Genomic DNA, 16030 nt, shown 5'->3' with positions numbered 1-16030 from the left:
AGGGTCTATCGAACGCTCCTACATCCAACTATTGTATGAAATAGAAAATGCATAAAATCTCATTTATTCTTAAAAGTCAACACAGTATGAAATATTAGAAGTCTCTTCAAGGATAAATCTCGTTTAGCTAAACCTCTTCTCTGAGCGCTACAATGGTACTTTGCGAAGCGAGAGTGGACAATACGCTCAGTCACACAAACGAATGAAAGTACTCATGGACACACGAGCTCTTGTAAAGAACGGATTATTTATTTATGAGAATGAAAGTCGGATAAATGCTTCTATCAGATAATCTGGATCAGATACAGTATTCACAGACGCTTCACAAATCATAACAAAACATGAAACTACTCAAACACAATGGAGACCCGAACATATGCCATTGTTGAAATTCACACTTGGGGCATGGGGTACCAATGTCTTCAATAATTTATAAAAAGGATTAATATTCGATAGTTCAATACCTCTAATGATGAGAAATGTTGGAAAAGCAAAGGGTTTTCAGTCAAAATTTGAACATTTTCTATTTCTCAAATACTGTTTTTCAAGACTTTATTTCATATCCTCTCGAAAACAATCCAACCGATTATTCTTCGCAAACATAACCTTATGCTCAGAAATTTCCCTCCCTAAAGTTAAAAAAACAGGTGAAGTTAGATTTAAATTATTTCCCACTAGAAAAATCAAGAATGTCGAAATACCACATTCACACTGAAAACAGCTTTATTAAGAAAAATAAAGTTGGAGTTAGTAAATGCTACACATTGGTATCTATGCCATCTCACGGTACGTGGCTTAGTTTGTGAAGGGTGTTGGTGTTTTGGTTGAGGTCGTCGTCGATGGACAGAAGTGTGATAAATGGGAAGACCAACCACCACTGTTCTATGCACGTAACAGTCATTTATAACAGTAGAAAAACAAACATAATGTAGAGGTCCTCTGATAATAGAAAGATACAGGTGTAGGAAGACCTGCGTGTTCAAACAGCTGTTACGACAACCAAAATTCTGTTCCCGGAAGTGATACACTTTTTTAAAAACTTTTTTTTCTGACAAAATCACATTTAACATCACTATGGGGCTCTCAAACTAATAATATATATATGAATATACGTTGTGCGCTTTGGTCCAGTTCCTAATTCATTTTCTTTCTCGGTGTGAATTTTCCGCTCTTGAGCTAGTAATAATGAATAACGTTTTGATTCTACATGTGAAAATTTCTGAAGGAATATCAATGTCACGTCTGCAGCATTTCTTGAATAAACAGAGAGGGCCAATTTATGCCCGAATACGGAATTTTTCATAGAGAATTTACGACAGGGCAATCATGGGACAGTTAACGGGCGCTTTCCCGCAGTCGTCAGCTCGTTATCTTCGCTTATGTTGACAGAAGCGCCACGGGATTCCATTACTTGATAACCCCTGCTATTTTATTCCCCTGTCCCCGAAATCAAGGGGGTATATTCCCTGTTTAAATATTCCATTTTAATTGCTTTACGACGGGAATAAACATAATCGATGTTAATATCTGTCATAATTTTTGCATCTGTTTAAGATAGCTCTGTAACCTCATTTAACCAATGCAATTATTCTAAAATGCAATTCTCCAATATTAGTGACCATTTTGTCGAAATTTACCTACTGAATAAAAAAGTATACAAGATCTAAGTTTCCCCCAGCGTATCAGTGATGATAAATTTTGATATTTCAAGAGCTCAAAAGCACCCTTGTTACACCGTGTTTAGTGCCATCAAGGGTAGGGACGATAGTTTTCAACTTCATCTTCTACTGTACTTAACACGGCAGTATCAATGGAGAAGCGTTTTCACCTGTGTCGCGGTACTTACCCCTGTGTTTGACACTTACGGCCTTCTTCTCCGCCACAAGAGCCTGTTTTTACACACTTTCCGAAGTTTGGAGAGACCATTACTTCAGCTCTTACGGTCCTCGTTTTAAGTTGAGTACTCGTGTCGATTTCCGTCTGTACACCGGGTACACATTTGTCTGTACATTACATTTCATTCAATGTTTTACATAATTATCTACTTTGACGAACACCATGTGCAAGATTTTCCTAGAACATACAGTATATATACAGTTGACTTACTATTTGTTTCCCGATTTTTTTTTTTGTTTCTTGTATATATGTATTTTTATTTTGCGCAGAGAGAGAGAGAAAGAGAGAGAGGGGGAGGGAGGGGGGAGTGTCTCAATTATAATACTTAGTTGCAATAAATATTGCTTTCAGAATAAATAGCTAAGAAAGTATTGCGACAAAGCTGATAATTTCAAGAGAGTAATACAGGTCAAATTCAAACTACCTAGAAATGAAACCAGACAATTGTTACAAACAGTACAGAACCATTGCGGACCAAAGTTTGAAGAGAGTCCAATGTAGGATTCGTGTTTGTGGGGAGGGGCGGTCGGCGGGCTGCGGGGACCCCAAGACTAAGTCTGTATTATTTGTTTTCACGTCGTTCGTGCCGATTAAATGGAAGTTGGGGTGTAGCATATAAGCCCCCGACAAGTGCGTGTTTTGCTTTTCATTCATCGTGCCAAATCAATCGTTTCTTGCTATGACAGATTGTGTCAAAATGGTAAGGCTTGGATGTTTAAAATGCCACAAACATCCCTACATGCTGTCAAAACAGAGCTCGACGTTTAAATCCCGAAATTTCCAAGTTTACAAAATATGACTGTCGAGTTGACATCATGAAGTGGGCAAGCTTAATAAACCTCATGATAAAGTTATGGTTATCAGAAAAAAAGTCAGCCTAGGATATCCTTGCTGTGTTCTGGTTGTGCACTTCATGTGCTTATCCTTGTGATCTGTGCTAGATTGCTTCTTTTTGGAGAGAATAAATAGTTTTATCTGTCTACTGCTGGTGCATGACGTCATCAAGAGATGTCGTCTGCGTTTCTACTTCAGTGGACCTACATTCTAAACATGCTGAGCCATCTCTGCTCGTTATGGTAGCTTATCATAAATGTTTGTCCCAGTGTCATTACATGTACCTGTACTGTGATTTCTAAGCACTGTACACGGAAAATTCCCTCCAAACAAAACCAAACTCAGACTGGGTACCAGTTCAAACTAAGGGACGAAATACAATAAAAATCAATGTTTTTACTTTGTGAAGATCTGATTTTATGAATTATACACTTATTATACAATGTCAAAATTCTCTTTTATAATAAAATATATAAATCCAATGTTCACAAATAAAATAATGATGTCTGCAGTCTATGTTGTCTCAGTTGTTTAAAATAAAACTCTAGTCCAAGCTGTTCTAACCCATCTGTAGCAGGTGAATCACTGGTTTCAATACCGCTGCTGATAACCCTATAAAATACAAATCAATGAATTCAATCACAGTGTGTTATTTTATGATGAACTAAGAGGCCCATGGGCCACAATGCTCACCTGAGTAACTTTGGCTTTGCTGTTCTTCACCAGATTTTCCTCCTTGTAATACCTATTGTGGCCCCACCCTACCCCAAGAGGTCATGATTTGAACAATTTAGAGTCTACACTACCCCAGAATGCTTCCACATAAATTTCAGCTTTTCTGGCCCAGTGGTTCTTGAGAAGAAGATTTTTAAAGATTTTTTCTATATATTTCAATGTAAAACTTGGATTCCCTATTGTGGCCTTATCCCACCCCCGGGGGTCATGATTTGAATAATTTAGATTCTACACTATGCCAGGATGCTTACACATAAGTTTCAGCTTTTCTGGCCCAGTGGATTTTTTTTAATGATCCCACCCAATTTTTGGCTTTTCTTGATTATCTCCCCTTGTAAGGGGACTTGTCCCTTTATTTTAATAATTTAAACTCCCCTTCTCCAAAGGATGCTTTGTACTAACTTTGGTTAAAATTGGCCCATTGGTTCTTGAGAAGAAGTTGAAAATGTGAAAAGTACAGATGGACAGATGGGACAGACAGATGCACAATGGACAAAAGGTGATCAGAAAAGCTCACTTGAGCTTTCAGGTCAGGTGAGCTAAAAATGATAGGACATATATTCTGATAACATGAGAGAAGTTGGTGATTTAAAAAAAAATTCAAGTTGCTTAACTCCTTCAAATGAATTGATAGGAAATATTTTGTTCAGCGAAAACTTGAGTTTCTCTTGATAAATATTTCCTTGTTTGTTGTATAATGATTGAAGATAATTACATGCATGTCTTGTTCAGTAATGCTCCTCTGCAGTGTGTTTTATTTATGTCACTATAATGAGACCTACCAATCTGCCTCTGGGATGTTTCTAATCACCCCACACAGTCACACACATATTTTTACACGTCTTCTATTTATGTCATTGTAATAAGACCTAAAACATCCTACACATAAATTTTACATGAAGAATATTTTTTTCTTACCCCTCTATTATAACTTCCTCTATTGTTGTAGCCAGAATTTCCCCTGTTGTTGTAACTATTGCCTTGGTAACCACCACCTCCTCCATAGCCTCTCTGCTGTTGTTGTTGGTAACCTTGGTTATATTGTTGATTCTGCTGATTGTATTGCTGGTACCCCCCTCTTCCTCCTCCTTGCTGATACCCTCCTCCCCCACCTGACTGACCTTGCTGACCTCTGCAATAACAATGACTTTTTTTATCTCTTTTGTAATATAAAAACGTAAAATTTATAGTGAATTCTTCCAATAGTAAGTGCTAGATACACTTCGTTTAATATTTTTTTATCTTGGGGAAAAAGACAATACTTTAATGATTTACATTTTATATCCAATGCTTGCTATCATTTTGATACAAATGAAAAAAAAAATGCTTTCAAGATTGATTTTGCCAACAGTAATTTCTAAAACTTTGCATATTATTTTCTTTTAGACCTTACAGTCTGTTTGATCTGTAGATTGAAAGACCTTAAAATGGTATTTTTATCAATTAAATGAATCCTAAGGATTTCAGACAGGAAATTGTTCAAAGAGAAATTTTGTAAGGCACAAGCTCCAACATGGTGCTCACAATTTGTCAGACCCTCCTCATCACGCCTTGAATTTCTATCTATAGAAAACTAGCTAAATGTGTGGAAAATATGTAAATACTAATTAATTAAACTGCTTTTAATATTCTACTTCATGAAAAGGCGTACAATATAGTTCCACAATGCTTCTCAACTTTGTTCCAAAAAAATCTGTGTCTTTGTCAACAGTCAGCATGTGTTAGCCCTACCGTCGAAAGAGCCCAACACTTTTCACAAATCTAGACATAATTACCAATGATATCTCTTTCAGATTTGAAGAACTGTGCTAATTGTGGTGTATTTGTGTGCTTCTTTTTCGATCGGCAGGGAGTCGCGTATGAGTTTTACACAGGTGTTTCCTGCCATTGCCTGTGCCGATCCTGGCCGCGCTCAAGTACCCCTCTTCATATTTAATTGCTACATGTTCTTTGGGGTTGCTTTATAAATCTATGGTTCTAATTTCCTTGGAAATCAACACAAAACCCTAATGAGATCATTTACTTGCCTTCATTTACTAAGAGGTGATATAGATTATATTGGTGGGGATATTTACTATATGGTTGCATCTTGTAGCTATTCTTTTTAAGAACTTATATGATACTGAATACCTTTCAATTGACAATATAAATATATTACTGGTACATAATGTGAAAATTATATCTTGTACAAGTAATTCTTTTTTTTACATTCTTAAATCACTGAAAATGAAACAAATCTGATACAAAATTAACTGATAATTTAATTATACATCTACTTGTATGCATAAACTCAGGTTTTAATCTTTGAGCTTTATTTGAAATACACCTCCTTGCCTTTTCAATTATACTTTATAAAAGTCACTGCTTTGAAGTCTGCCAATTAAATGCTCTAATATTGACACAGATGATGTCCCGTAAAGCTCTCTTTTTTTACCTTTCTAGTGACAGAAGTGACAAGCAGTCATTCAAAGAGGGTTTTAGAAGTTTCTTTAGATGGAACAGTAATGTAAATAATTTCAATTCATAAAGGAATGTTTTTGATCTATTTTCAAATGTGAATGTCAAAATCTAAATAATTCTAATGAAATTGTTAACTGCATCTTGATTTTTTGAAGCATCTGTTTAATAAAAATGTTCATGAAAAGAATTCAACATAAAATCAAAGTACTCGTACCAAAAAAGAAGTTTTACCTGCGTGTACTGAGTGATTTACATAACATCATTTATTCTATTTTTGTGGTAAATGTTTTAGGCAAACTACTACTAACTATAAGTGAATTGTTCATCTGGTGTCTTACCTGTAACCATACCCAGAGTTGTTGCCAAACCTGGGGTTGTTGCCAAAGCCAGAGTTGTTGCCATACCCAGAGTTGTTACCATAGTTGCCAGAAGCACCATATCCCCCTCCTTTAAATAAGAAAATAAAGGTATTGTGAATATTATCTACCAGACATACAGAAAATGATAAAAAATTGCTAACAAAATCAAAGTAGTTCTTGTCCACTCAGAACAGAAAATATTCCTTTTTTATTTATTTATTCAATTGATATACAAAATGCCACAGAAATTCTGTTCGTTCCCCTCTGATCTTATATACAAAGAAGCATTAGACCAAACTTGTGGATAAATCACTTATTCATCATCAAGCTTTTTTTCTTCAAATGTGTTATTAGTCTTGTATCATGTATAATATATTCATTTAATTCTTTACATGAAAGTAATTAGCAAAATTAAGGGAGACAAATGATGCAAAATTATCTCCCTTCCCAAAGGCACCAGGTAATGAATTGTGAAACCAACCTTTCACCTGGAGAAAGAATGACAGAACCCTCCATTAAACACTGGAAAAAAAGATATCTATTGGGCAAAAAAAAGTTTTTCCTCATCTAGTTTAGCAATTCATTCATGAAACATCAAATTATGCTCGACTGTGCCAGTAATGGCCCCGAGGGTAAGCGGGTCTGACACCATCTCTGTCTCCTCATTAAAGCTGAGCTCATTTGTAGAACCACCATGTACAGTTCCCCCTCCCTACATTATCATGTGCTTAAACAGATTTTGGTAACCCATGCAGGATAATTTCGTAAATTTAGCATCAACATTTCATACAAAAAAGAAAAACTGCAAGACTTAAATTAGAATCTGTAGAACTGATGAATGAGAAAATGTTGCCTTGTTTGATTTGGGCGGGAGGACTTTAATAACAGCAGATGCTTTGGGTCTGACTGACTTAATGTTGGGGATGTTTGATTTAAATTGAGACTATAATTTGGTGGAATCAACATATAATTAAATGCTGCTAAACTGATTGATCTGTAAAAAGACCTCACAATACCAGAATCATTTTGGCATTTGTTAGTTAAATACTTTATTTTTGTATTACAATAAACACAATTGAGAATAAAGCATAACATGCACATCAATTTATTTTAGGTACAAAACAAACTGAATAAAAAAAAAGTTTAGATAAAGATAAAATGTTGCATAAACTTAAGATCCTTTAATATATGAACATATTATAATCATACTAGAAGATTTCATGATTAAGGCTTTTTATGCCTTAAAATTCACAGGTCATGCATTAAAAAATGAATTTTTAAAAAATCACTGTTTCAATAATTTATTTTTTCAAATTAAATTTTAAAAAAAACTACTACGATTTTCTAGGAATATTCAGAGAACCATAAAATAAGCAGCTTGATTTAAAACGTACGTAATTTATTTTTTTAAATTAAATTAAAAAAAATGATTTTCTAGGAATATTCAGAGAACCATAAAATAATCAGTAGCTTGATTAAAACGTTTACTGTATAAGCAAGCCATGCAAGGTCACTAAGAAAGCAAGGGTTTGAATTATTGAATCAAGCCATCATTATTGTGAAGGAGGCCATGGCCAAGATTGACAAACTCCGATTTTTTATTAACTTGGCAATAAATTTGACGGAATGAAGAAACCATTAAAGATCTGAGATTGTGTGTAATCAAAAATGACGAGTTTTTGTTGCAGACAAATTGAAGAAAAATCCAATTTGGTGAGATGGAATAATTCCTTAAAGAGTGTACAATTGATTGCAAGAACCTCTGAGCTGCTTTTCACAGCAAGATGACAACAGCATCCAGTAAAGATGGCTTAGGAATTACAGTAAGAATTGTCACGATGAATAAATCTGCATGAAGAAGAGACAAATCGCCATATTTAATGAAGATAAGGGCAAGAGATTTCTTCACTGGAGGACAGCAGGGTCAACAATTATCACCTAGCCAACAACATGAAAGATACCCATAATCATCTAGTCAGATTCTAATAAGAAATATACACTCTGCAATCTGCCTACTTCCAAGCGACTTCTAGACTCCTTTGTCAAATATCTCTTATAACCAGTGCTGTGCTTGTAAAAAGATTCATTTCACAGTTTGTCATGATTGTTGCTAAAATCTCATTATCACAGGAAGCTGAAAACTATTTCACTTTTTTTAAAAGCTGAAACCATTTTGAGTCCTTAAAGAATTTGCTGTGGGAAAGGATAAACTCTTATATAGACTGTTTCATGGTAACTGCAGTACTGATCTTTAGCAGGGCAAAATGATATAATTTGGTGAAATACGATGTAAAAGTAATTGTTAAATATAAGTCATTTCATTACCTGTCAACAAAAACTTCGCTAAACGTTGTTAATTTGCCCTGCAAAAGAGTACCACAGTTACCGTTAAGGGGCTAATTCTAAAGGTTTAAAAAGTCAATCAACATGGAGAACAGGTCAAAAAACTGCAAAAAAAAAAAAAAAAAAAAAAAAAAAAAAATATGGATGACTTTATGCAAGTGGTACTTGTGTTTTAAAAAACCCAGTTTCCTTAAAATCTTTGAAAAGCCTCTCAAAGAGGGAAGAATATACAGAGAGATATCTATAATTAGGGAAAACAAGGCATATTTTAATCAGATGTCTAAACACTCAGTCAGAAAACTACTTCACTAGTATCCACTTCTCTGTTCTGATAAATGTTGGGTATTCTCCACCTGATTCGGTCCTTTTAAAAATACAACACTGTTTGCAGAGCAGATGATAAATGATGTCACCCGGGGATAATTTCCTATTAACTACACAAAGATCTAGGTGTTTATTATCTCCCTGCATGAAAGGCAACATTTATGTTCTTATTATTTTGACTCTCATCATCGTTTTCTTTAAGTTTGGCCATAGGATTTTGCAATTCTCTGCTTGAATAAAAACTTTGAAGAAAAAAATTAAGGAAATTTTTTTTTCTCGAAAAAAAAATGTTTGACGACAGTTTGCACAATCTCAACAGGCTCCTTGTAAAACAGTCAGCAATTATCTGATTACAAATACTTCAGAACTACTCTAGTACTTTAAACTTTCCTCATTCCATCAACTTTGAAATCGTGAATAAGTTTGGAAATCTGTTACAATAAGGAACTTTTTCTGTGCAAGCTGCAAATACATATGCAGACTTTAATCAGAAAATAAACAATGATTACTTTAAACTTAGTTAAATCTCAAGATACTCTGATAATGTTGAAGAATTAAAGCTGTAAAATAATAGACAAATGTCTCCAAACTTTCCATCCTTCTGACAAAGCCTTCCCTATCTTAATCATCACTCAGCTTGAACTTTACATTTTTATTCACACACATTTTCTATTCATATGAGAATTTTCATTTTTTTCCTGCCCTTTAGAATTGTTTTTATTTATTTATTTATTTATTTTTTTTGGTAATGAAAATGGCTTCGAGTTAAAACACAAATCTTTGAGGCAAAGGAAAAAAAGAATTGGATCAGGTCTTCTCATGAATTCCCCCAATATAATTTTTATTGAAAATTGAGTATTTCATTTGAATCACTGCATCAAGCAAAGGATGAAAAAAGAATCAAGTAAACAAAAAAGCAGACCCCCTCCCCCCCCCCCCCCCTTCCCCCCAAAAAATTGTCATAATAGTTGTTCTTGATTTACTAAGTGAGTTTAAGTCTACACCAGACATATGCTACATTGTTTACATTCCATATATATTTATGCTGCAAAAGTCACTATTGGATCAATATCTCTTGTACTAATTTCAACTTCCAGTTTAAAGCATATCTGAACTAAAACATACATGTTTTTATAAAGTTTGTTGAATTTAGTAAAAAAAAAAAAAATTAAAAAATTTTTTTTCATATATTTCTTGGTAAATTTTAGTTACAAAAACAAATTCTCCAGAATTCAAAGATACTTGGTAATTCTGGAAGCGGGCATACTTAACAACAAAAGTGTTTAAATGGTATTTCTTTTAAACTAGGGAAAAGTGGATCATATGTGGTTGTGGCTTAAAAATGTCAGTGATTCTGTGTTCCTCAGCAAATTTCATGGTATTTATCAACATTTTTAATGTTAACTAAAGCAGTGAATGGAAATAAAGGCAGGTAACAATGAACATCAATATGGACTCCTGATATTCTGTTCATTGGAATCTGAAGTCATTTGTCTGTAAACAAAAAAGAATACACAACTGACATAGCGGCCCTCGTGGCCAGGAAAGTATTTGATTCATTATTTCATATGTACAACATTTGATTTTCTTCTGTAACCCAGTAAGATTGGTGCTAAATAAAGGAAAGTCACTCTTTCCATGGGAAAAATTCAATCACCAAATATTTTCAAAGAGCAATAACTCGTTTATTCTTTGCCCCAAAGTTTTGCAGTTTTTTTTAAATACATATAGGCCTACATATAGGCCTACATGTATATGAAATCAATATTAAATGCTTGACTTATGTCACTAAATGATGTCTAAAAGCATTTTGAAATTAAATTTATCTTTTTATACTGATGGACTGGATTACACATTTGTACAAAATTAATATTACTTGCATCTCACAATTCTTTATCTGAAAACTTCTTGCAATCCCCAATACTAACTTAGATGGGGAGAAGTCAAAATGATCCCCTGACTACATCAAATTTGATTATGCAATTAATTTATAGGAAGCTCTTTTCTTTTAGAGCATATAGGTATGTATTATGTAAGTGAAGGATCTAATTTTGAATAGAATTCATGAGAGTACATGTTTAATTATAGACAATTTCATAAATAAGCATATTTTCAAGTACATATATATCATGCATTGTTTAGTAAATACCAGTATATTCGGTAGACAATTTCCACTCTACTTATGTTATTTTAGGAAGGGCGTATTAGAACCAATACCAAAACTGGTACTCACTTTGTTGGTATCCTCCTCCCTGTTGTCCAAAGTTCCTTGGGGGTGGTATCCTAGCACCGTACTGATTTCCGACACCATGTCTATAAAACAGTTTCATCAATGATTTTTGGATTAAGATTACTCTCTATGTAAAATTTAATTGAGAAAAACTGACATAAATGTATTACTATTTGCCTTTCTTGACCCTCTTTTCGGGATAACTTTCAGAACAAGGTAATAGTTCATAATCACACAGATTTATAAACATTTTAAAACAAAATAATTTTAAAAGATAGCTTCAAAAAAGGTGCTAAGTTCATCTTATTTCTAAATTGTTATTCCTTTTCAGGAATTTTACAACAAATTTTGCTTCAGAAAACTTAAAGGGCAAGCTAGCCTACTGTGGTTTCATAAAATTCATTTTGTGGTTTACTTGCTATAAATATTCATAAAACTAAAGACTAAGTAACTAAAAATACTTTTGGTCATTCACATTCTTTACTGACTCTCATTGTAATCTCGAAACATGAATATTCATGCAGAAGAAATGTAATACATACATGTATGTATGATAACAAGAAAGAGAAATTGTCTGAATACCAGTTTGTGTATATTTAGTTGATAGAAATAATTACACAATGGAAACCTATTCGTGAAGATGGTAATATTATAATTGTGTATAACTGTATTATTATGTATGTTAACTGATTAAAGGTGTATGTTAACTGATTAAAGGTAAGAGCAAGTACGTTGGTCTTTACTTGCTATTACTTAGAACAGAATTAATCTGTATTAGGACGAAGTGAGGGAGAATATAAATCATCATTCTAAACACCAATTTTTATTGTTTTCAAGGTTAAACCCGCAAACCATGAAAATATAAGTTATCAAAACCCAATAAAATTTACTAATCATGAAAAAGGACAAGGTATCTGTCCAAAAATTAACATATTCAATAATGGGGGGGGGGGGGGGGGGGGGCACAAAATTGATCCTTCCAATTAGTGGTACAACGGTATCCAACAAACTTTAAAGTATAGTTTCGGACAAATGTACATTGACATGACATTCAAAGATAGACTCATTTGTGTTTTGTCTTGTCTGAGGCAGAAAACATTATTTCAAGAAATTCATTAGAAATTTTTTTTAGCTCCTTCATGTATGTATGTACAACTTGAAACAAATATGCATGATATGATTTGTTGAAGTCTACGAAAATTTATGATGTAAATTTCAACCATTTCTGACAAAGTGGAGAGGGAGTTGAAGAGATTATCCCAGCAAGCAATGGAAAATCATGAATAATGATGCATCCCTTTCCAAAGTGGTGGCCATTTTTTGTAATGTTAATTTGCTACCTTGTCAATATATTAGTTGACCTCAATGGTTCCAATCAAAACAGAAAGTTTGGGGGGGGGGGGGGTGCTCTATTGATATTCCCTATTTCAAAACCCAGGTATTTATTTATCTTGAGATATAATGCAAAAGTAATGTCCTAGGTACCGTGGAACAGACTGTAATAGAGCAAGTTAGGTATATGATCAGATTCTGTACTTTCTTGTATCAGCAAACCCTATATGTGCCCCTACCTAATCATGCGGTTAGCTGGGCCCGTGTCCTTTCCTCGGTACATACTGTTGCGTGACATGCCAATTTGAGGTCTCCACCCTCTACCTGGATTTCTCTGATTAAAGTCCTCAGGTTTTAGAACTCTGTCTGGCATCCTGCATTAAAAAAATAATAGGAATTAATTTTTGGACCTTAATGATTTGGATTTAACTTTTCAGAGAAGATATTTTTGTATTCTACCTTATTAACAAGTGTTTTTCTTGTTTCAGATACATGGTATTTCCCTATTAATCCAAGAATGGATCTATTCTATTATTTTCTATTTATTTGTATCAGTCTAATATTGACTTTTTCCTACTTGCAGAACTGAAATAATATTGAATTCTTAAAATTGTGAACGTTACACTAATTAAACAAAATTAAAAAAAAATGAAATGAGAAAAGTTTTAATATCTTTACAAGTCTTTTTGTTTTTTATAACACAATTGTATATTCATCTCATTTTCAGAATGTGGTATTAAATGCCTTTTAATTTTGTAACCAAGGAAAACAAAGAACTATACCTCTCTTTGATATAGTGCCTAAAGAAACCTTGTGTTAATTTAAGGAAGCTTATGACTCATTGCCACAAAATTTATTCATGGAATGAGCCAACATCCTTTTTTCTTTTTGCACTGTTAATTCATGTTTAGATCACCTACCTGTTAGTTTAAAGAACAAACCAAAAAAGTAAATTTATCTTCAATATGATAAATTCACATTAAAACATTATCAAAATCATTGTTAATTCTAATCTTAAAGTATGAAATATTAGTAAGACAAAAACCTGAAATAATCAATTAAGATAATTCAACATAAGAAACAAAAGTGTATGTTTATAAAAAAAAAAAAAAGAACCCATATCTTGGACATAACTCTATCACTCATAAACTCTGAACTTCTTGTTCAGGATCTAAAAATATCTTTAAATCTTTAAGTATATTCACTGCCAGTTCTTCATATGTTGATAGATAGGGAATAAATCTAGCTTGGGGGCTGGGGGAGGTGTCACTTGTTTCTCTTTAAACCTTTCCATGTAAAAAGTACATGTATTCATTTAGCAAGCATAACTCTAGCTTCAAATTACTATGCATACATGTATCTTTAACATTATTCAGTTGTCTTAAAAAATGTACTGAAAACTTAAAATGATTTAAATTAAATCAAAATACTTTAATATGCAATTTTTCAAGTTCCTCTAAAGTGAATTACATTTCTGTTTAAAATCATGACTTAATAAAGTGCCCCGCCACAGCATGATACGCCCGTCAAATATTGTTCAATTGTCATAAACAGTTTAGAGTGCAAGAAAATGATGTCAACCTTGATACAAGGATATCAATGATTTTTCCATTCCTTTTAATATTTGTTTATACATCTCCTGTGGTGTAGGCATTAATTATAACAAATATTACATTATAGATCCTCAACTGGTTGTGTTAGAGCTTGACAAATGTCCATCTGCAACTCCCCCCCCCCCCCCCCCCCAATATCATATTAAACAATATCAATTTAGTCTTAACAACTTAATCTATATCAAATTAATATTAAAAATAAAAGGCTGGCCATCAAATGACATATGCTATAAACTGACCAGCAGTTCTTCTGTCTAATTCCCAAAGAATACAGATAACAGCTGCTTGATCAGAGATCATCTAACAGAAATGATTGAGACAGCTAGCCTCTCTACACTGAACTCATTAATTAATCTTTATCTGCATGGATGCATGTCCACTCATTAATCCCAATGGATGAATGGATCTATACATACTATCTGTTTTGTAGTGCAATAAAAATGCATATTTATGTCATTCTGAAATTAAATTTGAAAAAGATTTTTTTTTTAAATTTGTTACAAAGATTTATAGAAAGAAACAAAAAACTTGTGTAATCTTGATCTGCAACATTTTTAATAAGGTTCCTGCAATTTACTCTTAGATTTGTAGGGACTATCTACCATAATTAAAAACATTTTTTTAAATACTTGATTTTTTTTAGATTTAATGTCAGACTGGTTTTAAGCTGCAATATCGAGTATAATTAGTTTTAATTATATTATATAATAATTATATTAATTATATTATTTAAATTATAATTTGTTATACAATATCAAATAAGTTTTAATTACTTTTCAACAAATTCATTTTAAAAGTTCGGCTAGCCAACTATTTAATCCAACAAAGCTGATTCTTTTTGCCCAGTTCCCAAGAGATATAGATAACACCTGCTTGATCAGAGATGCTCTACCAATTAGCTCCTCACACTAAACTCATTAATTTCTCTCTAATTTGACATGCAATTTTCTGTTATCAAATTCTTCTTGACCAGTGCTTGATAATTACACCCATGGGAGAGGTGGAATTTTTCCTTGTAACATTACATTTGTTATAGATTGCTGTAAAGTATATTATGAAAAAAATAAGTATTTTCTTGATTTAACATTTTTTTAATAAGGATACTGCAACACTCTTGCATTTTTTGGGATTGTGTAATCGAATAGTAAAAAACATTTCTTTTTTAAATTTCACTTAAATTAAAGGTCACAGTGACCTTGAAATAGGTCGCGACACACCTTCTACCTAAGATGCATAAATTGACCAAGTTTGATGATTCTAAGTCTTATAGTTTTCTAGTTATGAGCCAGACAGGATTTTTCCATATTTGGCCATAGCATCTTAATTAAAGGTCAGAGTGACCTACTTTCAATCTGCGACACACCTTCTACCCAAGAAGTATCAGCTGACAAAATTTGATAATCCTAGGCCTAATAGTATTAAAGTTATGAGCCGGACACGATAAAAGCTAACAGACGGACAGACGGACGGACGGACAGACGGACGGACATGAACGCCATAACATAATATGTCCCGTCTAAAGACGGGCGTATAATTATAAAAAGTTATGAACTTTAGGACATTTGTCATACTTACACAGCACCCTTGAGAACCACAGCCTCAAATAAGAAATCCACATCATACTGTGGGTCCTTGTAGTGAACACTGACCAAAAAAAAAAACCCACAATAGAAATATGAAATCATAATACAGGGTCACCATGAATTCTTCATCTTCTAGAAAAATTCAGAATGTCAATTATGGAAAACTCCAGTTATATATGTACATTCTGTGAGAATAATTGTTTTTAACATGACAAACCTGAGTGCTCTATTGTCAGTGATTGGTTCAAGCTCCTTCAATGGGGACTCAACAGTTCTGAAAAAAATACATACACTGCATATAAATTATGTCTACCCATCAAA

General features: G+C 33.2%; 1 protein-coding gene across 1 annotated transcript in view; it reads right to left on the bottom strand.

Annotated features, from left to right (window-relative positions):
- Nucleotides 1-3240: 3240 nt before the first annotated feature.
- Nucleotides 3241-16030, bottom strand: part of LOC133182348 (5'-3' exoribonuclease 2-like) — a 34713-nt gene continuing 21923 nt past the window's right edge. Inside the window, exons 27-33 of the mRNA XM_061317159.1 lie at nt 15927-15983; nt 15702-15770; nt 12753-12887; nt 11185-11264; nt 6264-6372; nt 4384-4597; nt 3241-3342 (exon numbers count right to left, since the gene is read on the bottom strand). Of these exons, the coding sequence (XP_061173143.1) occupies nt 3322-3342; nt 4384-4597; nt 6264-6372; nt 11185-11264; nt 12753-12887; nt 15702-15770; nt 15927-15983 (685 nt within the window). The 3' untranslated portion in view covers nt 3241-3321. The remainder of the gene's footprint in view (nt 3343-4383; nt 4598-6263; nt 6373-11184; nt 11265-12752; nt 12888-15701; nt 15771-15926; nt 15984-16030) is intronic.

The sequence above is a fragment of the Saccostrea echinata genome, unplaced genomic scaffold (assembly GCF_033153115.1).
Source record: "Saccostrea echinata isolate AGI-Se365-2 ecotype Australia unplaced genomic scaffold, CSIRO_AGI_Sech_v1 ptg000009l, whole genome shotgun sequence".
Taxonomy (NCBI): Eukaryota; Metazoa; Mollusca; class Bivalvia; order Ostreida; family Ostreidae; genus Saccostrea; species Saccostrea echinata.
Note: the sequence above shows the minus strand (reverse complement) of the source record. Positions and strands in the feature narration are given on the sequence as shown.